A 25794-nucleotide genomic window follows, 5' to 3' on the forward strand; every position below is an offset into this window, starting at 1 on the left:
TCTCACCTCTGATGAGCCTCTCTATGTTATGTAGTGTTGTCTCACCTCTGATGAGCCTCTCTATGTTATGTAGTGTTGTCTCACCTCTGATGAGCCTCTCTATGTTATGTAGTGTTGTCTCACCTCTGATGAGCCTCTCTATGTTATGTAGTGTTGTCTCACCTCTGATGAGCCTCTCTATGTTATGTAGTGTTGTCTCACCTCTGATGAGCCTCTCTATGTTATGTAGTGTTGTCTCACCTCTGATGAGCCTCTCTGTTATGTAGTGTTGTCTCACCTCCGATGACCCTCTCTATGTTATGTAGTGTTGTCTCACCTCCGATGACCCTCTCTATGTTATGTAGTGTTGTCTCACCTCCGATGACCCTCTCTATGTTATGTAGTGTTGTCTCACCTCTGATGACCCTCTCTATGTTATGTAGTGTTGTCTCACCTCTGATGAGCCTCTCTATGTTATGTAGTGTTGTCTCACCTCTGATGAGCCTCTCTATGTTATGTAGTGTTGTCTCACCTCCGATGAGCCTCTCTATGTTATGTAGTGTTGTCTCACCTCCGATGACCCTCTCTATGTTATGTAGTGTTGTCTCACCTCTGATGACCCTCTCTATGTTATGTAGTGTTGTCTCACCTCCGATGACCCTCTCTATGTTATGTAGTGTTGTCTCACCTCTGATGACCCTCTCTATGTTATGTAGTGTTGTCTCACCTCTGATGACCCTCTCTATGTTATGTAGTGTTGTCTCACCTCTGATGACCCTCTCTATGTTATGTAGTGTTGTCTCACCTCTGATGACCCTCTCTATGTTATGTAGTGTTGTCTCACCTCTGATGAGCCTCTCTATGTTATGTAGTGTTGTCTCACCTCTGATGACCCTCTCTATGTTATGTAGTGTTGTCTCACCTCCGATGACCCTCTCTATGTTATGTAGTGTTGTCTCACCTCTGATGAGCCTCTCTATGTTATGTAGTGTTGTCTCACCTCTGATGACCCTCTCTATGTTATGTAGTGTTGTCTCACCTCTGATGACCCTCTCTATGTTATGTAGTGTTGTCTCACCTCTGATGAGCCTCTCTATGTTATGTAGTGTTGTCTCACCTCTGATGAGCCTCTCTATGTTATGTAGTGTTGTCTCACCTCTGATGACCCTCTCTATGTTATGTAGTGTTGTCTCACCTCCGATGACCCTCTCTATGTTATGTAGTGTTGTCTCACCTCTGATGAGCCTCTCTATGTTATGTAGTGTTGTCTCACCTCTGATGACCCTCTCTATGTTATGTAGTGTTGTCTCACCTCTGATGACCCTCTCTATGTTATGTAGTGTTGTCTCACCTCTGATGAGCCTCTCTATGTTATGTAGTGTTGTCTCACCTCTGATGAGCCTCTCTATGTTATGTAGTGTTGTCTCACCTCTGATGAGCCTCTCTATGTATGTTATGTAGTGTTGTCTCACCTCTGATGACCCTCTCTATGTTATGTAGTGTTGTCTCACCTCTGATGACCCTCTCTATGTTAAGTAGTGTTGTCTCACCTCCGATGACCCTCTCTATGTTATGTAGTGTTGTCTCACCTCTGATGAGCCTCTCTATGTTATGTAGTGTTGTCTCACCTCTGATGACCCTCTCTATGTTAAGTAGTGTTGTCTCACCTCCGATGACCCTCTCTATGTTATGTAGTGTTGTCTCACCTCTGATGAGCCTCTCTATGTTAAGTAGTGTTGTCTCACCTCCGATGACCCTCTCTATGTTATGTAGTGTTGTCTCACCTCTGATGACCCTCTCTATGTTATGTAGTGTTGTCTCACCTCTGATGACCCTCTCTATGTTAAGTAGTGTTGTCTCACCTCCGATGACCCTCTCTATGTTATGTAGTGTTGTCTCACCTCTGATGAGCCTCTCTATGTTATGTAGTGTTGTCTCACCTCTGATGACCCTCTCTATGTTAAGTAGTGTTGTCTCACCTCCGATGACCCTCTCTATGTTATGTAGTGTTGTCTCACCTCTGATGAGCCTCTCTATGTTAAGTAGTGTTGTCTCACCTCCGATGACCCTCTCTATGGCCTGTTCAAAGTGCTTCTGGTTGATGGCGTCTGACAGGTGGCGAGCGGCGATCAGCGCCGCCTCGTTACAAACGTTAGCTATGTCAGCACCTGGCAGACACACAGAAAGACATCTGTAACACCATCCACAAGAGATTCTTCAGAATAATTTCCCAGTCAAATTCTCATGAAACATCGTTAAGAAATATTCCATGCTGACATTTGGAAGATTAACGTCTTTCAAACATACATGTCCATGCTCAACATTAGGGCTGTCCCCGAATACCATTTTTGGGCTTGGAAGCTTCAGTGACAAGTACTCAAATAGATTGGAAGCTTCGACGGGGGTGCGGGGCACATAGTAACAATGAGAGGCGAGGAGAAAAATCAGACTTCAAGGATTTTCCTTTTTATTGAAACGAAAAGAAAAAAAATGTGCTAAAAGCACATCAAATAAATGACAGCCATAGCCCATAAAAAGGAATTTGCTCATATGTACAGTAGGCCCTGGTTAGCCTGGGCCCTGGTGGCTGCATGGTCAAACTGTCGCAGTTTCAGTGCTGGTAAATAATGTTAGATGAGAGCTGTGAGGCACAATGTCCTTGTCTGACAGAATAAGTAATAATAATTAATGTTGATGCATAATGAATAATGTTGGATTACTATTTCAAAATAAATTTCAGAAGAAAGCATTCAAATACTGATTTGGAAATCGATTACCAATGGCATCGATTGACGCTTTGGGGCGGCTTTAGCTCAGGAGGTAGAGCGGGTCGGCCAATGACGCAAGGGTTGGCGGCTCGATCCCCGCTCCCTCCCAGCTGCTGTCGTTGTGTCCTTGGGCAAGACACTTAACCCTCCTTGCTCCCGATGGTGTGTAGGCACCCTGCGTGGTAGCCTGCCGCCATTGGTGTATGAATGGGTGAATGTAGACTACCTACTGATTGTAAAGCGCTTTGGATAAAAGCGCTATATAAATGCAGACCATTTACCATTTACCATGAAGCATTTGGGTCAGCCCTACTCAACATATAGCCTGGTAAACCAGCCCGTCATGTGATAAACCAGCCTGGTAAACCAGCCCGTCATGTGATAAACCAGCATGGTAAACCAGCCCGTCATGTGATAAACCAGCCTGGTAAACCAGCCCGTCATGTGATAAACCAGCCTGGTAAACCAGCCCGTCATGTGATAAACCAGCATGGTAAACCAGCCCGTCATGTGATAAACCAGCCTGGTAAACCAGCCCGTCATGTGATAAACCAGCATGGTAAACCAGCCCGTCATGTGATAAACCAGCCTGGTAAACCAGCCCGTCATGTGATAAACCAGCCTGGTAAACCAGCCCGTCATGTGATAAACCAGCCTGGTAAACCAGCCCGTCATGTGATAAACCAGCCTGGTAAACCAGCCCGTCATGTGATAAACCAGCATGGTAAACCAGCCCGGCCCGTAAATAATCTAGTAAAGACAAAATGGCTGAAAGATTATGTGAGAAGTGCTGTGTGTTTTTGTTTACCGGAGAAGCCAGGCGTCAGGGCGGCCATCTTCCTGGCTAGAGCCTCCTTGTCCATGTCAGGGTCCAGCTTCAGAGGCCGCAGATGGACTTTAAAGATGGACGCCCGGCCTTTGATGTCAGGATGACCTGAGGCAGCAACACAGAAATTGTAAATTGTAAATTGTAAATTGTAAATTGTAATTGTAAATTGTAAATTTTCTATGTGATATCTTGAAACTATGCAAGTTGTTTGACCCCAGGAAGAATAGCTGCAGCTGTGCTGTAGCTAATGGGGATCTTAAATAAAGACAAATAAAGACAAAGACAGACCTGAGCTGTTACTGAGTCAGTAAGGGTTCCTGTTCTACAGATCCTTTTCAATGATGATCTAGCAGCTCTGACAGACAGGGACCAGTCAGGTCTGACACACATATATATAATATGTATGATATGTACGGTATATATGATATATGACTGGTGTCTGACAGACATATATATAGTTGTAACGTATCTAAGACATCTCTTACATGCTTAGGAATGACAAACGTATAGAATAATACAAACACGCCTGCAGATGTATATGAAGAATGCCCATGTAATTTATACTTTTAAGATGGGATGTGTTCATGTGTAAACCTAATAAAAACAAGGAAAACATAACTTACATTATTCTGAGTTTGAGCCACTTACAGTAAGTTGTACAGTAGTAGTCACCCAACCTGCAAGTGCTACCATGTGACGTGACTTTGGGGTGCGTTCACAGCTACCATGTGACGTGACTTTGGGGTGCGTTCACAGCTACCATGTGACGTGACTTTGGGGTGCGTTCACAGCTACCATGTGACGTGACTTTGGGGTGCATTCACAGCTACCATGTGACGTGACTTTGGGGTGCGTTCACAGCTACCATGTGACGTGACTTTGGGGTGCGTTCACAGCTACCATGTGACGTGACTTTGGGGTGCGTTCACAGCTACCATGTGACGTGACTTTGGGGTGCATTCACAGCTACCATGTGACGTGACTTTGGGGTGCGTTCACAGCTACCATGTGACGTGACTTTGGGGTGCGTTCACAGCTACCATGTGACGTGACTTTGGGGTGCGTTCACAGCTACCATGTGACGTGACTTTGGGGTGCGTTCACAGCTACCATGTGACGTGACTTTGGGGTGCGTTCACAGCGTTTCCACAACATAACCTAGCCTGGTCCACCGTCACATAACACACATCCTTCTCTGGATCTTCTTTCTTACCAATGTAGATCTGTCTGTCGAAGCGGCCAGGCCTCATCAGAGCCGGGTCCAGGATGTCTGGTCTGTTGGTTCCAGCTAGAACCACCACGTTGGTGGCTGTGTTGAAGCCTGAGGAGACACAGCAGGTTAGAGAAGTGGTTTAGGAATACTATAGGAATACTATAGGAATACTATAGGTATACTATAGGAATTAGGGGTGTAACTGTCCACATAATCATACACAAGTTTTTTGGTACAGGACGTCCGGTCCGGTACAGCTGTGTACCGAATTTGGCTTTAAGAGTTACACCCCTAATAGAAATATTATTCACCTTATGTAGCCACGCCCATTTGACCTGGTCGTTCAACGACTTCTGGCAAAAAAAAAGAAGAAAAAAAAATGGCTGGCTGCTCCAATATCATCTAACTCTGAATTAACTAATAGTTTAGCCAATTGTATGTAACATACCAAATAAAAGCAAACGGCAATGTCTAAGAATGCAACGCCATGTAACTGGCTCGTTTCTCGCATTCCAGGGAATTACGTCAACGTCTGCAGGTCTTATAGACGCTGCGCTCGGAGGACAGAAAACCTTCTGAAGCTTTCTTTGTTGGAGTCCAGGGGCCGGTTGCACCAACTGGTCTTAACTATGCCTGGTCGTAACTCCTACGTCGGTCTTAGTTAAGACCATGGACTTACGCCTGTTGCACCAACACGGCTTACTCTGGTCTTAACTACGCTGGTCATAGCAATGCGCGTTCATGTGAATTGTCGGGGAATGCCCTCTGATTGGCCCACATGTGCCTCGCGCCGTCACCCACTACTGTATGTGCGTCACTACACCCTCCCTCCTCCCACCCCCCTCCTCCTGTGGAAGCCCCGGGGGAAAATGGCGGCGGCGATTAGTGTCAGGGAGTCTGAATGAAATTGAATGTAACGTTCCCAATTCTATGTATTAAATTCTAAAAGAATTAACGCCAACATTTGGGAAGGCTAAGCCACACAAGTAGTTAGTTATAATCTAACGTCGTGCTTTCAAAGACGGCGAACTGGCGATGTTACGACGATGACGGTCAAAAAGGTCTCCGCGGAGATCTCTGTTACAGGCAGGCTCTACGCCTCCTCCTGACGAGGCGTAGGAGTTACGCCTGGTCTTAGTGAAAATAAGGCTTAAGTCGTCTTGGTGCAACCGGCGTAGCTGTAGGTCGTAAAGTTACGACCAACTTAGCTTAAGACCAGTGTAAGACCAGTTGGTGCAACCGGCCCCAGGTATGTTTTACAAGAAAGTGCTCGTCATTGTCGACGATAACGTTATCTGACCTGGCTAACAGTGGATACTCGCTTGCTTGCTGTGTACCGAGCTCAAAGTAGTAGGCTACGTTCTTTGTTTTACACCCTGCGCTGTCCGCTACAAAAACAACTCTCTTCTTCATGACGTTCTTTCATATTTGGCGCCGTGACCGCCGGAAGTGTTAATAGGACCCGGAAGAATTTGGCCCACTGTAAGGTCTGAACATTAGTCCATGGGCCAAGGCAAAAATCGGTACCACCTGAGGTGACCGCACGATTTTGTTATTTTTGTCTTCCTACATGTCTCTAGTTTATATTTTGGTATGATAACCCTGCCGATTTGGTAGCTTAAGGATAGTTATCACTCTGTAAACAAACCTACCCCCATATAAATGACAAAACCCTGATTTCTGTGTATTAGTCCAGATGATATGTGAAAATGATGTTCCCTTTTTCGTAAAAGCATGAAACTTGGTACACTTATAGTTTGGGGCCCTGTACAGTTTCAGAAATTGAGCCATCGCAAAAATGCCTTGTGGCGGCCATTTTAATTCTGCCATAAGCAAATTATGTAGTTTGCATCATATCTCTTGAACCACACATGCTAACACCGAAAAGGAGATGTCTATCCCAACGTTTTCATGGTCAAGGATTACAATGATACCATATAGAACATCATAAACTGTTAAAGTGACTAATCAATGGTGAATTTGATGACGTTGTGAGAAGGAAATGACAGTATCTGACAGTAACTTCAAAGCCATGACCATTCTCTGGCTAAGATGTTTTGATGAGTGATTTGACTTATTATAGACCTTTTGTTAAAATAGCGCCCAGGTCCCTCCTAAAGATCCTGGGATTTTCCTTGCCAGATGGCCAAATCCAAGATGGCCACTGGCGCCTTGTTAAAAATTTGACTTTTGACCCAGAGCACATAGAATAATGTATGAAGACACTTTTCGGTGTAAGTCAACCACGAGGAATCCGATTCTGACATCAGTTTGACATTATGGCATAGTTTTTACCCAGAATTCCAAGATGGCTGCCATCCAGTATTGTGGAAATGTAACTTTTGAATGGGAAGGTATACTGTGCGTTTGGGGTTTACCACAAGGAAGGAGATTAAGGCCTTGGCCACACTGATCTGTCAGAAAATGGACAGAACGGATAGACGGATAGATTTATGTCCGTTGCATGTACAAGTAACCTACTTGTACAGCAGGTGGCGGTAAGCACCTTGAAGGTCTCAGCGACCCGTCTATAAACCGAGAGAAGAAGAAAGCTGGTGTCAGCTAGCTGCTAGCTCTGTGCGCTACGTTACTTATGTGGCAATAAAATGCCACCGAATGACCAGATTAGATGGTGAAATCAGACGGTGACACTGACTATCACGTTGTACAACAGCGGGATGGTGTACACAGCATTAATTATAACCTCCTTCACCACCTCGGCCGCCATCTTCTTTGAAAAGTTGAAACAAATCTTGGAACGCCTCCTCTCCAGACCTCGACTCTGATTGGCTAAACGGACAGTGACTATCCGACCATCCGATACGTCCACCCAGAAAAAGTTCATCCCTCTTCAACTTTCTGTCCATCAAAACGTATGCAAATTTTCTGGATACGTACGCTTCTGAGTGCTCCACGGACAGTCGGACAGCTGTCATTGAAAATTAATGGAAGTGAACAGAGAAATGAACGCACACGGACAGACACCACGGATCAGTGTGGCCAAGGCCTAACAATGGTGGATGTTTTGGGAGTCATTTCAGAATTATGTTCACTGAAAAGATGTTAATGTCAACACCCATTTTACCTTGGTACTGCTGTACCAACTACCCCCAGGATTTCTTGCATTAAAATATTTAATGAATGTAGATAAGTAAAATAAGCTCTTTTTATTAGCTGTAGCTATAGATTCTGAATCATCAGATTCCGCTCATCATCTTTAGCCAAGTATGCTGTATCATACCGGTCGATCACACAGATGATATGTCAACATCACCATGGCGGGCAAGGATGATGGATGACACCTTGTGGACATAGTCCGACCACTTGTATGGGGTGCCATCTTGTGTCTGCCGATCCAATTGCTGACGGAGTTGCCATCCTCTAGATCATGCCCATGTCAACGAGAGTGATGTAGGGTTCTTGCAGCCCTACAGATTGGAGATAGAGCTTCTAGATGCGCTTGCTCTTCTGCGTCTTCCTGTATGTGCTGTTGGAGTTGAATAAGGCCACACATTCATCAAAAACACAATGTTACAGCAACTCGTGGAGGTTTACAAGTTGACCACAACCAGGTCAATCACTGCCTTGGAGCACTCCACTCCATCTCAGCAGCTCCTACCTTGAGTTCCTCCGCGGGTAGTCTCGCTTGCCAGACTCCCTCCCTACAATGGCAGAGTCTGGCTGCTAATACCTCCACCCTGGTATAGGGGAAAAAGGCTCCGCTCAACTTTACAACTATCCACCAAAAGTATCAAGCAGGCCTGCTTTATTGCACAATCCAGATCCAACCGTTTTCAGCATGTAGCAACGAGCTAGCATTGTTGATGCTGTTGTTTCACAGTGGCACAGGCATTTGAGATAGACAGATTCGACACGGAGCAAGTGGAAACGAAATCCATAAATGGTCGCCACCAGTCAGTCAGAGCGGGATGGAGCATGCATGCAGGGAGGAGGGTGGAAGATGATTGTGATGCTGCAGACGCAAAGTGCCACTGTGTGTAAATTCAGCTCGAGCAGGACCCTGGCCATTCACACCAGATGCACTGCTTTGCTCCGCGCCGGTGACAACTTGTACTGACTTCCTATCTGGCTTCACACAATCACTCGCGGGTCTCACACAAAAATAGATCAGACGCCGAAACAATCTCTACATGGGGCGAGCCGGCCGCATCACGGCTGGTCTGACTGAACGGTCTAATGTGCTAACAAGTGTGCCAAAATGAAACTGGCTGCGCTTCCAGATGCTTCGTCACTTCAGCGTCTGGTGTGTTTGCACCTTTTCGCGTCCATTTTGAGCCATGCCTGCATACATGAGATCAACTCCTTCCCATTTGACCTGGCCTCCCCAACCCTCCGCACCCTACAGTCTGCCTGCCTCTGATTAACTCATTGCATACTTAAAATCAGCCCTTGCTGCATGGAGAGGAGAAGTTGACCAGATTCTTGCAAGTCCCGGGAGCCCTATCTTCGCAAAAGCGGTACGCCGCGCGCAATGCAAATTAAATGCAAATTATAACAAGCGCATGCCTGTTATAATTTTACTGGACATAGTCGTGCCACAATCAGGCGTTTCTGCGGAGAATACGGGGCAGCACCTCTTACGCGCTAAAGAAAAGCACCTCTTACGCGAAAATCTCTATGCTGTGCAGTGCAGAGTAAAATTCCTTTTGGATATGTCATTACACACGGACGTGCCACGCCAGGACATCAAATTCTGCTGCTAAAATGAGATATTAGCAGATAATTCAGTGAGGCAATCAACTATAACTCACTGAGAAACTTTTATCACATCACAAAGAGGGAAATTATTGAGAAAATTGAGAAAACTTGTTGGACAATGGACATAGGCTATTCACCTTCACCTATCCCATAGTCTCGCTGGCCAGCCTCCCCTCCCACGCAGGTCTCCATAGTGGGATGGCGATGGGCGGCGCTTAGTGGCAGTGCCCTTGGAAAATAGTTTGCAACAATCCAACTTGCCCTTTTCAGCATGTAGCAACAAGCTAGCGTGTAGGTTTCTGCCGTTGGCTTGCTAGCTAGTTAGCGTTGTTGTTTTCACTGAGGCGGCAGGGCACTATTTACAGCGACACACAGGGAGGAGGGAGCGGAAGCTGCTCTGATTGACGTGGTCGGAGCCAATGACAGTTTGTAATAAGCCGGGAGCAGACATCCGGCAGCCACTGAAACAGTCGCTCCAATGGGGAGCAGCTGTAGAGCAGGGGAGGGCTTATCCCAGTTGCCTGTTTCTGTGGCGCCAGACTCCCCTCCCGGTAGGGAGTGGAGGCTGGCCAGCGAGACTAATGTAATTATGAAATTACCCTCAAAACACAATAATTGTCATTACTAAACCATGTTTGGTAGGCATGAATTTGCAATTAAAATAGCTATAATTCACCATTGTTAATCTCCGTCCTTACTCTAAAAATGATAAACCCCAAACACCACATACGTATATGTTGCCATTCAAAAGTTAAGTTTTCATGCTACTGGATGGCAGCCATCTTGGAATTATGGGTCAAAATTATGTCAGATTGTTAAACTGATGTCAGAATCAGATTCTTTGTGGTTGGCTTACACTGAAAAGTGTCTTCATACATTATTCTAGGTGCTCTGGTTCAAAAGTAAATTTTTCAAGATTGTACCAGTGGCCATCTTGGATTTGGCCACCTGGCAGAAAGTCGCAGGATGTTTGGGAGGGGCCTGGGGGCTATTTTAACAAAAGGCCCAAAGAAGTAACCCTAACCCAAATTACTCATCAAAAAATGTTAGCCAGAGAGTGGTCATGGAATTGAGATTATACCATCAGTTATCAGAAACTGTGATTAACTTCTCACATCATTAAATTCACCATTGATTAGTTACTTTAACAGTTTATGATGTTCTATATGGTATCATTGTAAGCCTTGACCATGAAAACATAGGGATAGACATCACCTTTTCTGTGTTATCATGTGTGGTTCAGGCGATATGATGCAAACTACATAATTGACTTATGGTGGAATTAAAATGGCCACCACAAAGCATTTTTATGATGGCTTAATTTCTGAAGATTTAAGGGGCCCCAAACTATATGCGTACCAAGTTTCATGCTTTTATGAAAAAGTGAACATGATTTTCACATATAATCTGGACTAATACACAGAAATCAGGGTTTTGTCATTTATGGAGAAGGTTTTTTATAGAGTGATAACTATCAATAAGCTACCAGATTGGCAGGGTTATCATACCAAAATATAAACTAGAGACATGTAGGAAGACAAAAATACAAAAATTGCGCAGTCCCCTTAGGTGGTACCGATTTCACCATTGGACCATGGACTAATTGCATTGTATCCTTCTCAAAACACCACTGAATTCACCAAAACACCACTGAATTCACCATTAACTATTCATGTGAACAGTTTATGATGTTGTATAGGGTGTCATTGTAATCCCTGACCATGAAAACATAGGGGTAGACATCACATTTTCTGCGTTATCATGTGTGGTTCAGGAGATATGATGAAATCAGGGTTTTGTCATTTTTTGGGGGTAGGTTTGTTTACAGAGTGATAACTATCCTTAAGCTACCAAATCGGAAGGGTTATCATACCAAAATATAAACTAGAGACATGTAGGAAGACAAAAATAACAAAATCGTGCGGTCACCTCAGGTGGTACCGATATGTCAAAATTTCAGCCTTGGCCCATGGACTACATAAGGTGAATAGGATTACCAGATCCCTATTTTTTCTGCAATTTGTTTTCCGCACGTGCGCACATGTGGAGAACCTCCTCACATGTGGAGAACCTCCTCACATGTGGAGAACCTCCTCACATGTGGAGAACCTCCTCACCGTCCATCTCCACCAGCAGCTGGTTCAGCGTGTTCTCCTGCTCGCTCTGTCCTCCAAAGTTGCCCCGCCCCCTCTTCCGCCCGACGGCATCGATCTCGTCGATGAAGAGGATGCAGGGCGCGTTCTTCCTCGCCATGACGAACAGATCTCTGACCTGCCAGAGAGGAAACCACACATGACATGATCAGTGGTCACGTTTTTAAGCGGTTCAGCTGCTTCTATAAGTGACATGTGTGTGTCTGTCCATCTGTTAGAGCAGTGATTTTCAAAGTGAGGTCCGGGGACCTCCAGGGGTCCTGACAGGGGTGAAAGTGGATTAAAGTTCTTGCCGGTAGGCCCGGTACTAAACTACCCCAACCTTCATCGCATCAGTGTTCTCATCCCACCCTAGCTTCATGCATCCTTAACCTTAACACACCTGTATGTTGTAGAAATGAGAAACACGTGACGTATAGTGACCTATAGCAAATGACTTGTTTAAATGGTGTTACTACTTAACTGATTAGTTACATTAAAATACTTAAATGAGAGCTCTGCCGCAGCAAGGCTATTGTATAGTGTGACACCCTGAGTGATGATGTCACTCACCCTGGCAGACACCCTGAGTGATGATGTCACTCACCCTGGCAGTGTGACACCCTGAGTGATGATGTCACTCACCCTGGCAGTGTGACACCCTGAGTGATGATGTCACTCACCCTGGCAGTGTGACACCCTGAGTGATGATGTCACTCACCCTGGCAGTGTGACACCCTGAGTGATGATGTCACTCACCCTGGCAGTGTGACACCCTGAGTGATGATGTCACTCACCCTGGCAGTGTGACACCCTGAGTGATGACGTCACTCACCCTGGCAGTGTGACACCCTGAGTGATGACGTCACTCACCCTGGCAGTGTGACACCCTGAGTGATGATGTCACTCACCCTGGCAGACACCCTGAGTGATGACGTCACTCACCCTGGCGGGGCGGACGCCCCACGAACACCGTGAGTGATGATGTCACTCACCCTGGCAGGGCCGACGCCCATGCTGAATGATGATGTCACTCACCCTGGCGGGGCCGACGCCCACGAACATCTCCAGGAACTCGGACCCATTCACGGTGATGAAGGGGACGTCTGCCTCGCCCGCCGTGGCTTTGGCGAGCAGAGTCTTCCCCGTGCCGGGGGGCCCCGTCAGGATGGCTCCCTGTGGGGAGAGGGGGACAGATTATTTTGGGGCAGTGGTGGCCCAACGGTTAGAGAAGCGAGCTTGTGACCGGAAGGTCGTCGGTTCAATCCGCAGGACCGGCAGGATCAATCTGGGTGGGGAAAGTGAAAAGGCAGCGCTTGCCCCTCCCGCATTAACCCCACCGAGGTGCCCTTGAGCAAGGCCCTTAACTCCAACTGCTCCAGTGGAGAGTGTGTGTGTGTGTGTGTGTGTGTGTGTGTGTGTGTGTGTGTGTGTGTGTGTGTGTGTGTGTGTGTGTGTGTGTGTGTGAGAGAGAACAGGGCGATATATATATATATACGGTATATATGCATATATATACCGTATATATATATATATATATACCGTATATATATATATATATATATACGGTATATATACGGTATATATATATATATATACGGTATATATATGCAGATATTGATAGATAGAGTATAGATAGATTTGCCTTTTGCAAATACATTAACGTGAGCATGGTTAACACCTGTGGGAGTGAACGGTGCTCTTACATTACGGGAGGCTCAGACTGTTTTTGGGCTGCGTCAAGACAGCAACAGTTTACCCAGACTAGCAACGGAGAAATGAACAAAACAGCAAATCTTGTACAAAACGCTGATGTTAAGATTACATATAGAGTGAAACTGTGGCTGTAAATCACTACTCAAAATTAATATTAAGGTTAACATTACAATGAGAGTTTTATTTTGAAAGCCCTAAAGCAGAAGAACTACTTTTACATTCTGGCTGATTGACGCCCATGCACTAAATGATGGAAGAAAGAAAAAACAAAGAAATGAACTGCTCATGAACAGAACTGTGAACTTAGTTCAAAATTCAAAATTGAACTATGAACATGAACTAGTTCATTTTAATCCGTTTGAGCTAAACTTTGAGGTAGCTCTTGTGAAGTGTGAACTTGCACAACACTGTATACTTCTCTAACCATTTGTTGCACTGCACAGCTCAAAAAACGCCCCCCCTCCCTCAGAAGTGACACAATTTATGCTTTTACTCTGAAGGCAGAACAACCCAACTTCCTGTCCCATTCCGACCTAATGCTGGGCAGACCTTGGCACAGCTACACCTAATTTCCTGTCTGTTGCTACTGCTAGCTAACTCGCAGTTTCTTGACACTGGTAACTGCGGAAGAGGAAATTATTCAGACTCAGACAGAGCGAGGCTGCTAACTTTGCAATCGCTACTCAGCGGTCCCATGTGTTGTTTTGTTGTGACGTGTCCTAAACGCAACATTTCACCGTGTGGTGATAACGTTTCTGTGTTCGTGAAAAGCATGTGTGTGTCTGTCTTGACACTCCTGTCAGCTCATCTCTGGCTGAGCTACAGTACAAGTAGCGACCTGTATGCTTAATGGATAGCAGCTGGCGCTCCACATCTAACACTATATTTGCCTTCATCAGAGCCGCATAGAAACAAACACATGCGAGTTGTTGCTTCCAGAAGAGGGGGGCGCTGACGTCAATATAGAATTATGAATGCAGAAACCAATGACATTTAGGCACCGTGGTAGACGGTAGGAACCGGTAGACCGTGCAACACTAGGTCCTGGTTTGGGGTTTTTGAGGAACTCACCTTGGGGATCTTGGCCCCTAGGTCCTGGTACTGTTTGGGGTTTTTGAGGAAGTTGACAAACTCCATGATCTCCAGCTTGGCCTCCTCACAGCCGGCCACGTCTTTGAACTTGACGTCGATGTGGTCTCGGAGGACTTTGGCCGTTGTCTCACTGACGCTGAAGAGCCCGCCCATTCCCCGGCCGGGACGCCCCGCCCCCCCGGGCCCGCGGCGCAGCATGAACAGCAGGAAGCCAATGATCAGCACCGTGGGGAGCATGCTCAGTAGGAAGGTGCTGCGACGGACAGAGAACAACACACCTTATTAAACAGCAAACAGCAAGGACCTTTGCCTCCCTGCTTGGCACTCAGCATCAAAGGGTTGGAATTGGGGGGTTAGATCACCAAATGATTCCTGAGCGCGGCACTGCTGCCGCTCACCGCTCCCCCAGGGGATGGGTCAAATGCGGAGAACAGATTTTGCACACTCAGGTGTGTGACAATCAGTGGGACTTTACCTTTACTTTTCAAGGACATTCCAGGCCCATTTCCCTCAAATTCAAGGAGCCAACACAATATAGTTTGAGGCCACGTTTAGACGATCTCAAACGAACGGTCTCTGTTGTTATTGTTGTTGCCTGTATCACCTGTCAGTCTGGGTTAACCCTTAAAGACATGTCATGAGTGTGTAGAGAGCCGGTCTCACCCGTCGCTCTCGGTGGAGTAGACCACAGGCAGGCGGTTCTCTCCCTCGATGCCGAGCTCATACTGAGCCGTCTCCAGGTTCCTCTCAAATGTGTCCACACTGCCAATATTGAACCACACATACTGCTGCACACACACACACACACACACACACATACACACACACACGCACACACACACACAAACACACACACACACACACACACGCACACACACACACACACACACACACGCAGGCAGACAGTTAGTTCAGGATTACACTTAGTCACTGTAATCAATGTAGCATTTTGTTGTATTTGATTGATTTAGCTTGTGATGGTGTAGGTAGGTCATGATGGTATTGTGTGTTGTGTTTGTTAAGGACCACAACGGAAATAAGTCTGAGACTTTTGTGCTCCCCTTGACATTTTTATGATGCATGACTTTTTTTAAATCATGTATTGTATCATCAGTCCAATAAACTAAACTAAAGTGAGACAGGTTAGCAGGATGCTCCACAAATGTGAGGAAACAGGATGTAGTTCTTCTTCTCCTCTCTAAAGCTGGCAGACTCACCCCGTCCACAGGAGAGACAGACAGGCAGAGAGACAGACTGAAACGTGGGGCAGACTCACCCCGTCCACTGGTGTCTTCCCAGCAGAGAAAACCACTTTGACAAAGCGCTTGTTGACGACCTCTAGCCGGTCCACCTGAGAGACAGACAGGAGAGAGAAACAGTCAGTCCACCTGAGAGACAGACAGGAGAGAGAAACAGTCAGTCCACCTGAGAGACAGACAGGAGAGAGAAACAGTCAGTCCACCTGAGAGACAGACAGGAGAGAAACAGTCAGTCCACCTGAGAGACAGACAGGAGAGAGAAACAGTCAGTCCACCTGAGACAGACAGGAGAGAAACAGTCAGTCCACCTGAGAGACAGACAGGAGAGAGAAACAGTCAGTCCACCTGAGAGACAGACAGGAGAGAAACAGTCAGTCCACCTGAGAGACAGACAGGAGAGAGAAACAGTCAGTCCACCTGAGACAGACAGGAGAGAAACAGTCAGTCCACCTGAGAGACAGACAGGAGAGAGAAACAGTCAGTCCACCTGAGAGACAGACAGGAGAGAAACAGTCAGTCCACCTGAGAGACAGACAGGAGAGAGAAACAGTCAGTCCACCTGAGACAGACAGGAGAGAAACAGTCAGTCCACCTGAGAGACAGACAGGAGAGAGAAACAGTCAGTCCACCTGAGAGACAGACAGGAGAGAGAAACAGTCAGTCCACCTGAGAGACAGACAGGAGAGAGAAACAGTCAGTCCACCTGAGAGACAGACAGGAGAGAAACAGTCAGTCCACCTGAGAGACAGACAGGAGAGAGAAACAGTCAGTCCACCTGAGACAGACAGGAGAGAAACAGTCAGTCCACCTGAGAGACAGACAGGAGAGAGAAACAGTCAGTCCACCTGAGAGACAGACAGGAGAGAAACAGTCAGTCCACCTGAGAGACAGACAGGAGAGAAACAGTCAGTCCACCTGAGAGACAGACAGGAGAGGGAAACAGTCAGTCCACCTGAGCGAGAGACAGTCAGGTCCTTCTGATACACCTGTTTTTTTAACCCATCTGTTGGTCTGACGGCGTTTAGCCTCTGGGGGGCAACGGTCCAGAACTTCCTCTTGCCCTCAGGGCCGTGTACTTCCACCACTATGATTCATCTTCAGGATCTTGCTCTGCACCGTGTAACAGGCTCACGATCACAGAGTCATCAGATTTGTATACAAACAAATCTGAGTCAGAGCAATCCTGCATTTAGATGTGTTTCTTAAGTATGCTGATGAGCCTGTTGCACAGTGCAGAGCAAGATCCTGGCCCAGTCCTTGACGACTTTGTTAAATGGTGTGACTAGTCTTTATAGTCTATAATGTCTTTATAGTCTATATGTCTTTATAGTCTATATGTCTTTCCTGTGACTAGTCTTTATAGTCTATATGTCTTTCCTGTGACTTGTCTTTATAGTCTATATGTCTTTCCTGCAAATAAATGTGGCTAAGACCACTCCTCCTGACCCTGCACCGTCTGTGTTGTGCACTATTGGGGGCGGATTCCGTCCTTTTGAAAATTCGTATTACGCTAATTTGTGCATCGTTAGTCCTAACGGTATGAAACTAGGCCCCATATATATATATATATATATATACAGTATATATACTGTATATAGTAAAAAGGAATAAGTTTCACCGCACACAATGTGGAACTTTTAAGTAGATTTATTCTCTAAAAAAGCAACGCGTTTCTTCACTCAGGCTTCATCAGGCTCATATCAGAAACTTCTTCCTTTTTACTATGGACTTCCTTCCTGACACCATGTGAAGATCTGAGCTGTGCAGGGCAATCTAACTTCATTGAACTCTTGATGTATATATATATATACCGTAAAACTTCAAATAAGGGCCCGGGCGTTTATTATGCTAAATCACGGTTAAAGGAGACCAGGCGGCAATTGGAGTCAGGCGGTTATTTCTTTATTGCAAGAAATCGACCCAGGCGATTATTATTTTTTGCACAGAATTTCTGGTCAGCAAAACGGAAAGTATCAAATTGCTTATTTAAACCAGTGAGATAGTACTTAGTACACACAGGCAGTTTTGATTTTTGAACATGCTTAGTATTGTACTGCCTGCCTAGTATTGCCTTCATCACCATCATCATCATCCAACTACCAGTACGTTACAGTATCAGTTCATTGCGCTCCTCTTAATCCCTCTGCCAAACAGCCATACCATATTTTAAACAAGTAACATTAGCCTACCGCTCACACATTCAGTTGTTTGTGTTTCATTAGTCTCGCTGGCCAGCCTCCTCTCCCTTCTGTGAGTAGGGAGGGGACGCTGACCAGCAAGACTAGTGTTTCATTGGAAAGTCATAGCAACGTCATTGTAGAACGCACGCTAACGTTAGCTACCAAACTAACGCTAACGAAACAGCACTGCAGCACTACTAGACAAACAAGCAGACTTACCAAATACGTAGACGCCAAGACAAGTTTCCAATACATGTCTGAATAAAATATAAAACTGTCTGACAGGGGGAGAAAGAGCATGACTGACTTCCGCCTGACTTCCTCCAAAATGTAAGTGACTGAATTCAGTCAACACAAAAACATACCGTAGGCCTAATGGGGGAGAAAAAACATATTGATTCTAATAACCGCTCCCGGCGGTTAAGGGAAGACCGGCGCTTATATGCAAAATTGAGTTTGACCCCCTGCGGTTATTGGAGACGGTTATTAGCCTACCGCTCAAAGGCCAACAGCGCCCCCGCCAGGCCAGAAAAGAAATTGAAAAAAAAAAAAAAATCTTGTGTCACAAAATTTCAATAAAACTTTATGGCATATTATTACAATACAACAATACTGGTGTTGACAGTGGACAGTAATAGAAGATGCCAAATCATTCAAAACAATAAGCATTTTGCTTTTCGGAGCATTGTGCCAGCGTGCAGCGATGTTCCAAAACGTGTCAACTAGGGCTGTGAATCTTCATTGGCCTCACGATTCGATTACGATTCAGAGGGCTACGATTCAATTCGATCACGATTATCGATGCATCTCGATGCATCTTAAATCGATGCATCACTTTTTTTCCCGAATACATGATTTTTTTCTCACTTTCTTTTTTCTCACTGTGTGGCTACTTTTAAAATAAAAGTGCATTTAGAATTGCATTGTATTATGATCCATAATTAAAATAAACAACTGCATGTACTTCCATTATATTTTATTTGATTATATACTGTATATATATATATATATATATATATATATATATATATATATATATATATACACACAGTATATATATATATATATATATATATATATATATATATATATATATATAAATAGACGCCCCACCGTTATATATACGGGGTACGTTTCGAAATCTTTGAATCTTGCGTACTCTCGACCTGTTAAAGGACAGTTTCTGTCCTCTAATTGTTTCAACATAGATACAATCCCTGGTGCAGAAGGGTTAACTCACCACTCCTTTGGACAGGTAGTTGTTGACGAAGTCCTTCCAGGTGACCTCTCTGCCTCCGTCCCTGAAGAAGAAGTAGTAGATGACAGTGGTCCAGAATGCAGCCGCGCTCAGGAAGTACATCCTGAACTCCTTATCGTCCCACGGCACATCACCCTGTGGACAACACACACTGTTACACACACTGACACTCACACACTGACACACACACACACACACTGATTACACACACGGACACACACACTGATAACACACACTGACACATTGTGATGTCATCGCTGACTTGTGGTCCCATTGTGATGTCATACATCACTGATGATGTCACTACTCACGGCAGCTCCAGTGGGCCGGCCGGATCTGGGGGCCCTGGATTTGGCGGCCGCCCCGCAGCGAATAGGCACCTGCGTGGGAACCTTTGTAACAGCCTACTCAAACAGTTTGCTAGGAACTGAAGGGCTGAAGGGGCATGACGGCCAGCCGATCAGCATTCATTTATTAAGGCAGGTAAAATAGTCAAATTGTGCGGTCTTCGTCTTTTTTCAAATTATACAAGGACCAGGACAAGGACAAGGACCACTGACATCATACTGACCTTCTGCAGACGGCTGGACCAGTGTGACTCCTCCTTACGGCCTCCTCGTTTCCCTCCCCCTCCTCCTCCTCCTCCTCCTCCTCCTCCTCCTCCTCTCTGGGTGTTGGCTGGTTTGGCCTCTGTGTGGACAGATCACACTCATCTTAAGAAAACATCTTTGTTTGGGACACATCATAATCATTTCAATACGTTTTTCAATGAAAATGAGAATGATGGAAAAATGATCATTTCCTCTGATAAAGCAAATCGGAACGCAATTGTAATATCAGCCAAAATGATGACAATTAGACAATTTTATATATTTATATGTGTGTATGTATATATATATACTATATATATATATATATATATACGGTATATATATATATATATCTCCCCCCAAATCATTCAGCCCTAGTACATTTGTACCTTTATCTGCTGTGTTGGCCTCGCTGCTCTTTGGAGTTTTCTTACTGTCAGGAAAATACTTCTCAAAACCTGAAGAGCGAACAGAACACATTTCAGCATCTTTGAGTTCTTGAAAAGCACTACCGGTATATAAGTTGAATTTATTATTAACGTGTGTTACTGCAGTCAACACGCCCACACACACACCTTTGGGTGGTCTGGAGCAGAGCTGTCTGTATGCTCCCAGCACATCAGCCAGCATGCCCCTTCCCCTTTCCAGGCTCCTCCCCCTTTCCTCCAGCAGACTCCTCCCCCTCTCCTCTGGCATGTAGCAAGCTGGACTCACCACCTTCGTTATGATCCAACACAGCAGACAGCACTGTTAGGACCAATCTGTCCCATCTGTACGCGAGTCTCGCATGCGCCAGCGTAAACGCTTTACAGCACAGAGCTAGCCAACCATTAGCATTTGTAGAGTCTAAAGGCCATTAGGGCCATAGACTATGGGTCAAAATTGGCTGAAAATCATATTCGAATATTCCCTCTAATCAAAATATATTCGTTCGAATATATTCGAATACTAAAAAAAAACAAAAAAAAAAACAAGAAAGCGCTCGTGGCAAGGCAAACCAATACAACCAGAGAGCTATATAACTACTTGGTATATTTATTTGAACATAAACATGTTTTTAATTTCAACACAAAACACTACACTTATCTATATATACATTTTAATATGTGGGAAATGTTTGTTTCAAGTTCTGTGCTTCTGCATCTTCTTCTGTGATTCTCAACCATTTTAATCAAGGACCCTTATTCAGTCCACATTACATTCAGTCCACATTACATTCAGTCCACATTACAGACACAGACGCCCAGATTTGGACTCCATTTACACCTGGTATTAAATAGGGCTGACCCAAATGCTTCGAAGCTTCAATCGAGCCGGCACTACTTTCCAAACATGACCACCGACCTCTTTTCCTTCCAAAAAGACAGATTATGTGCATTTTGGATTAATATTTCATCGTGTGGTGAGTACCCGAAGCACAACATGTATTTTGGCGCCGTGAGATGTGTGTTTTGGCAGATTTTTAACAGTTGTACCATTAGCCTCCATTCTATGGCGATAATTACTAACTTCACAACTGTAGCTCACTGTAAACTGAGTGGACAGTGCCGGTAAGGCATGGTGTATCTTGGTTATGTGGGGGGGATGTGGCAAATGAGCTAAACTTCCAAAAAAGTGGTGTATCCCTTTAATGATTTATGAAGTTGCTGTGGTGCCGTCACTGCAATGCACGTTAACAGCAGGACAGCTGAGCTCTACATGAGAGCGGCGGGCAGGCTACTACAGCACAGAGCCTAGGTGACTGAAGCAGTGACTCTTATTACTTGAACGGCGCAAAACAAATAATGTTAACGTTACAGAACCTGCAACCCAAAAGGACCCCACCGTCGCTGCTGGAACAAACTCTCGAGGAAACACTGCCAGGTGTAAATGTAATCAGGTTACTGTGGTCAAGCACTACTGTATGTGCTTGCAATCTGATTACAAAAAACACATTTTAATGGCAGGTGTAAATGGGGTCTAATATGTGTTATGTTTATGTGTGGGTTATATGTGTATATATACTGTATGTATTTATGTATTTAGGTGAGGCCTGCAAAGCAAAGCTGAGAAAACAAATGTCCCTATTATAAGTCTATTGTCAGTTTTGATTTTGTCCAGAACGCCATGACATGACATGACATGATAGGAGTCGATAACCGAGAAGTCATTCTTCTACATTCTCTGATTGTGTTCACTTCTTCTAAATTAAACATTAATGCTCAAGTGTAACAATTCATCGGTTTGCTGGTGACCCCCTGGAACCCCCTCAAGGACCAACGGTGGTCCCCGGACCCCACATTGAGAACCACTGAAATACAGATAGCAGCAGACTGGACCAGGCACGTCAGCTCAGCCTGCAGCTGACTGTTATCCAGCCAAAACACCAATGTCATTCTACTTAGCTTAGCCTGTAATGTTACCATCAGTCTCGAGTCAGCTTGTATTAGGCTAGTATAACTTGTTTAGCTACCTGTCTCCGTGAGCTTGTATTAGCTTAGCGCCTTGTTAGCCTGCCCTGTACCTACCAGTGTGGAGCACGAGCACCTTGTATTAGCCTGTAGTGTAGCCTACCTGGCTATACCAGTGTGGAGCACCTTGTATTATCCTGTTAGCCTGTACCTACCAGTGTGGAGCACCTTGTACTGTTAGCCTGTACCTACCAGTGTGGAGCACCTTGTATTATCCTGTTAGCCTGTACCTACCAGTGTGGAGCACCTTGTATTAGCCTGTTAGCCTGTACCTACCAGTGTGGAGCACCTTGTATAGCCTGTTAGCCTGTACCTACCAGTGTGGAGCACCTTGTATAGCCTGTTAGCCTGTACCTACCAGTGTGGAGCACCTTGTATTAGCCTGTTAGCCTGTACCTACCAGGGTGGAGCAGAGCTTGGAGCTGGAGGGCAGGAAGCGCGGGGTGAAGAGGCTCCTGCAGCCGCCTGACAGGCACAGGAGGCGGGCAGCCATCCTGACCCGAGCCGCAGACTGACACCTGACTGATGACAACTGACCGTCTGTCTGTCTGTCACTCACTACACATCACAACCATTGAGATATGATCACAACACACTGTACTCTCTGACTGACACAGGCTCGCTGACGACAACAACAACTAATAACAACTCTGAACTCTCCCTGGCTGTCAGTCTGTCACAGTGCACATCCTCGCTGCGTAACACTCAACAACGCAATCAGCCGAGACGTACGCGATGACGTCTTCTTCTTCTTCCGATAGCTTTCCGGCAGACTAGATGCCTTACGGCACATTGCTGCCTCTCACTGGTCAGAAATATTACTGTTTATGGTGTTTCTAATTACACAGGAGTAATCGTGTGGCGGCGATTAATTCAAGGACTGCTTTCACAGTTGCCTGATTCTCAGTGGGATTGTCTTGTAGTAGTTAGTAGTAGTTGTTGTTGTTGTTGATAGTTGCCATAACAACCACCCCTGTCGGAAAGACGTGCACTGGGTAGGAAGCGTTGTTGTCTCGGAGGCGATCTTTTTTTTCGGATGATGGCGAAGGCTCTGCGAAGGCATAACCCGCCCCTCTCTGCCTCTGATTGGCCTAGCGTCAAACTTCCATCCAAACACATTCGCTTGGCTATCCTGCATTACATCTCTTTCTACAGTCTGTGGTCAGACCCAGGGGCGGCTCCAGGATTTCAGTTTTGGGTGGCTGGGCTCAACAAATGTAGGCTGGGCCCATCTTGGCGGCACCCTTTGGGTGCCGCCAAAAAAAAATTTGAGGTCTTTTTTTTTACATTTTTAGCGATATTTAGAGGAATATCTCATTTAAATTAATGATTTGAGGGCTTTTTTTGACCTTTTTTAGCTACACTGTACATTACAACAACAACTGAAGCGCCAAATTTAACTCCCGTCAGTACTTGAAGTCTAATATAACAGTTTTATTTTTCTTTTATTGTTAGAAAGAGTCAGGAAACGTTTTTGTGTGTTTATTTTGTATTCAAATGTTCGTTTTAAAAATTAATTAATTAAAAAAACATATATATATATTAACTCATTGAGTGCCAAGGACGGACATGTTCGTCATTTCAATTAGTAACGTAGAGTGCCAAGGACGGACATGTTCGTCAATTGCGTTTTTTGACGGTGGGGCGTCGATCAAAGCCTTCTGCCTCTGATGTACAAATATTATAGCTATTGGATGTGTCTAACCTATTTTACAGAACCCTTAGGTGGCGACAGTGCTCTCCACATAACAGAAAGGCAAGGAAAAAACAAAGAAGAAGTCGTTATGGAAACGGAAATCGCATCGCATCCGTATGCATCGATATGCTGAAGCACGTTACTGCAGCTGTGCCTGCAGCAGCCAATCTGCTCCCACAATTGAGCCGCTCCGTGTCGGTTGCGACAGCAAATCCGCACATCCACACCGTGGAGTTGTTATTATTCCCAACTGGAAGCATCGTTGCCGGTGACAAACACACGCGGAACGCTGTAAAAAAGCAGGATGTCTAGCACCCTTCACTGTGCGCACAGCAAACTCAGCAGAGAGCCACCACAGACAGGAGGAGGAGTGTGCAGTTGAGGCGATGCGAGGCGGGGCGGGGCGGGGGGGGGGGGGGGGGGAGGGGGCACGCAGAGCAGCACACACACAACACCCAGACAGACCCAGGCAGCAGGACAGGATTGACAAACGCAAGCCAGAATATCCGATGCCCACCAGATGACTCAGTGAATGTGCTTGAAATGCTGCATTTCACAAAAGGCGGAATAACTCAGCTTCTAATTTGAAAAGTGTCTTTTTGCTCAAAACAGCCTATCTTCTCCGGCTCATAACTAAAGAACGGAAAATGGGATCAATAAACTTTTTTTTGCAGATGATAGAATAGAGTCTCATCGTTCTTTGTGCGTGTTCAGTGTTTACATAGTAATATCACACAATATTCTGTGGGCCTCGAGAAATCACTGAAAACGCTCTGAAACTCTGGCACTGGGAGCATCCGTTCTCCAAAAGTGGCTGGCACTCAATGAGTTAAAAAAAAAAAAAAAAAAAAAAAAAAAATCTGATTGGGCCTGGGGAAAAAGTGGGTGGGGGAGGAGAGGAGATGGGGAGAGGGGAGGAGAGGAGAGGGGGAGGGGAGGGGGAGGAGGGGAGAGGAGAGGAGAGAAGGGGGAGAGGAGAGGAGAGGAGGAGAGCGCCACTGGGCACAGACACCCAGGCCAGCCACCCCAACCTCCAGGCTGCCACCACCCAGGCTAAGTGCCCCTCTGCTGGGCACAGACACCCAGGCCAGTCACCCCCACCACCAGGCTGCCACCACCCGCCCTGGCCCTCACCCTGCCCGGGTCCCACACCCCCGGCCGAGACCCTCCTCCAGAACCCTGCGCACCAGGCGGACCCGGTGCATGGCGCCACGCAGTAAACAAACTCATGTTTCCCTCGTCACCAGTCATGCTGGACATCAGTACAAGTGTGAGATCCCTCTCATTCCCGCAAATATGTAACGTAGCCTACGTAAATACAGTGTTGTGTAGTGGACAGGTCCGCCCATAAGGGGGGGTAAAGGGGTAAGCTTGAAGGGGCGTCGCCACTAGGGGGAGCGCTGGAGCCAGGCAAAAAAAAAAAAAAAAAAAAATGTTAAAGTCCCTGGAAACCAGAAATATTTCTTTATCATTTTGAGTTCATCACATCACAGAAACCTATGTTAATAAGCCACCAGCCAAATTTGAACAATGATGAATGTCGCAAAGTATATAAGTTTAGGTTTGACAGTTATGGCAAAAGTAATGAGAATCAATTCGATTTTAGAGTGTATTTTCTCCCGCGGACTGTGTGGGCGTGTCCCGTCTGCAGCAGGTCTCCGGTCTCCTCCTCCTCCGAGAGAGAGAGAGAGAGAGGGAAACGGGGAGAGAGAGAGAGGAGAGAGAGAGACAGAGAAGGAAAGAGAGATGGAGTGTGTGTGTGTGTGTGTGTGTGTGTGTGTGTGTGTGTGTGTGTGTGTGTGTGTGTGTGTGTGTGTGTGTGTGTGTGTGTGTTCGCTCGTTGCATACTGACAGAGAGGAAGATCGACGCTTGGGGCAGCAGCAGCTAGAGGGACCATTTATGGTGTAACACA

At 45.7% G+C, this 25794-nt stretch overlaps 1 protein-coding gene across 2 annotated transcripts in view; it reads right to left on the reverse strand.

Moving 5' to 3' along the window:
- Positions 1–22859, reverse strand: part of afg3l2 (AFG3-like AAA ATPase 2) — a 32205-nt gene extending 9346 nt beyond the window's left edge. The window contains exons 1-13 of one of the 2 annotated variants that reach the window (XM_083658851.1): positions 22586–22859; positions 20311–20452; positions 20125–20193; positions 19717–19835; positions 19128–19280; positions 15725–15799; positions 15112–15233; positions 14428–14701; positions 12679–12816; positions 11626–11779; positions 4790–4897; positions 3556–3681; positions 2037–2147 (exon numbers count right to left, since the gene is read on the reverse strand). In XM_083658851.1, coding sequence (XP_083514977.1) covers positions 2037–2147; positions 3556–3681; positions 4790–4897; positions 11626–11779; positions 12679–12816; positions 14428–14701; positions 15112–15233; positions 15725–15799; positions 19128–19280; positions 19717–19835; positions 20125–20193; positions 20311–20452; positions 22586–22678 — 1684 coding nt within the window. In that variant the 5' untranslated portion in view covers positions 22679–22859. Of the gene's footprint in view, positions 1–2036; positions 2148–3555; positions 3682–4789; positions 4898–11625; positions 11780–12678; positions 12817–14427; positions 14702–15111; positions 15237–15724; positions 15800–19127; positions 19281–19716; positions 19836–20124; positions 20194–20310; positions 20453–22585 lie in introns of both variants that reach the window. The other variant, XM_083658850.1, reaches the window with a different exon arrangement.
- Positions 22860–25794: the final 2935 nt, after the last annotated feature.

The sequence above is a fragment of the Poromitra crassiceps genome, assembly GCF_964638095.1.
Source record: "Poromitra crassiceps genome assembly, chromosome: 23".
NCBI lineage: Eukaryota > Metazoa > Chordata > Actinopteri > Beryciformes > Melamphaidae > Poromitra > Poromitra crassiceps.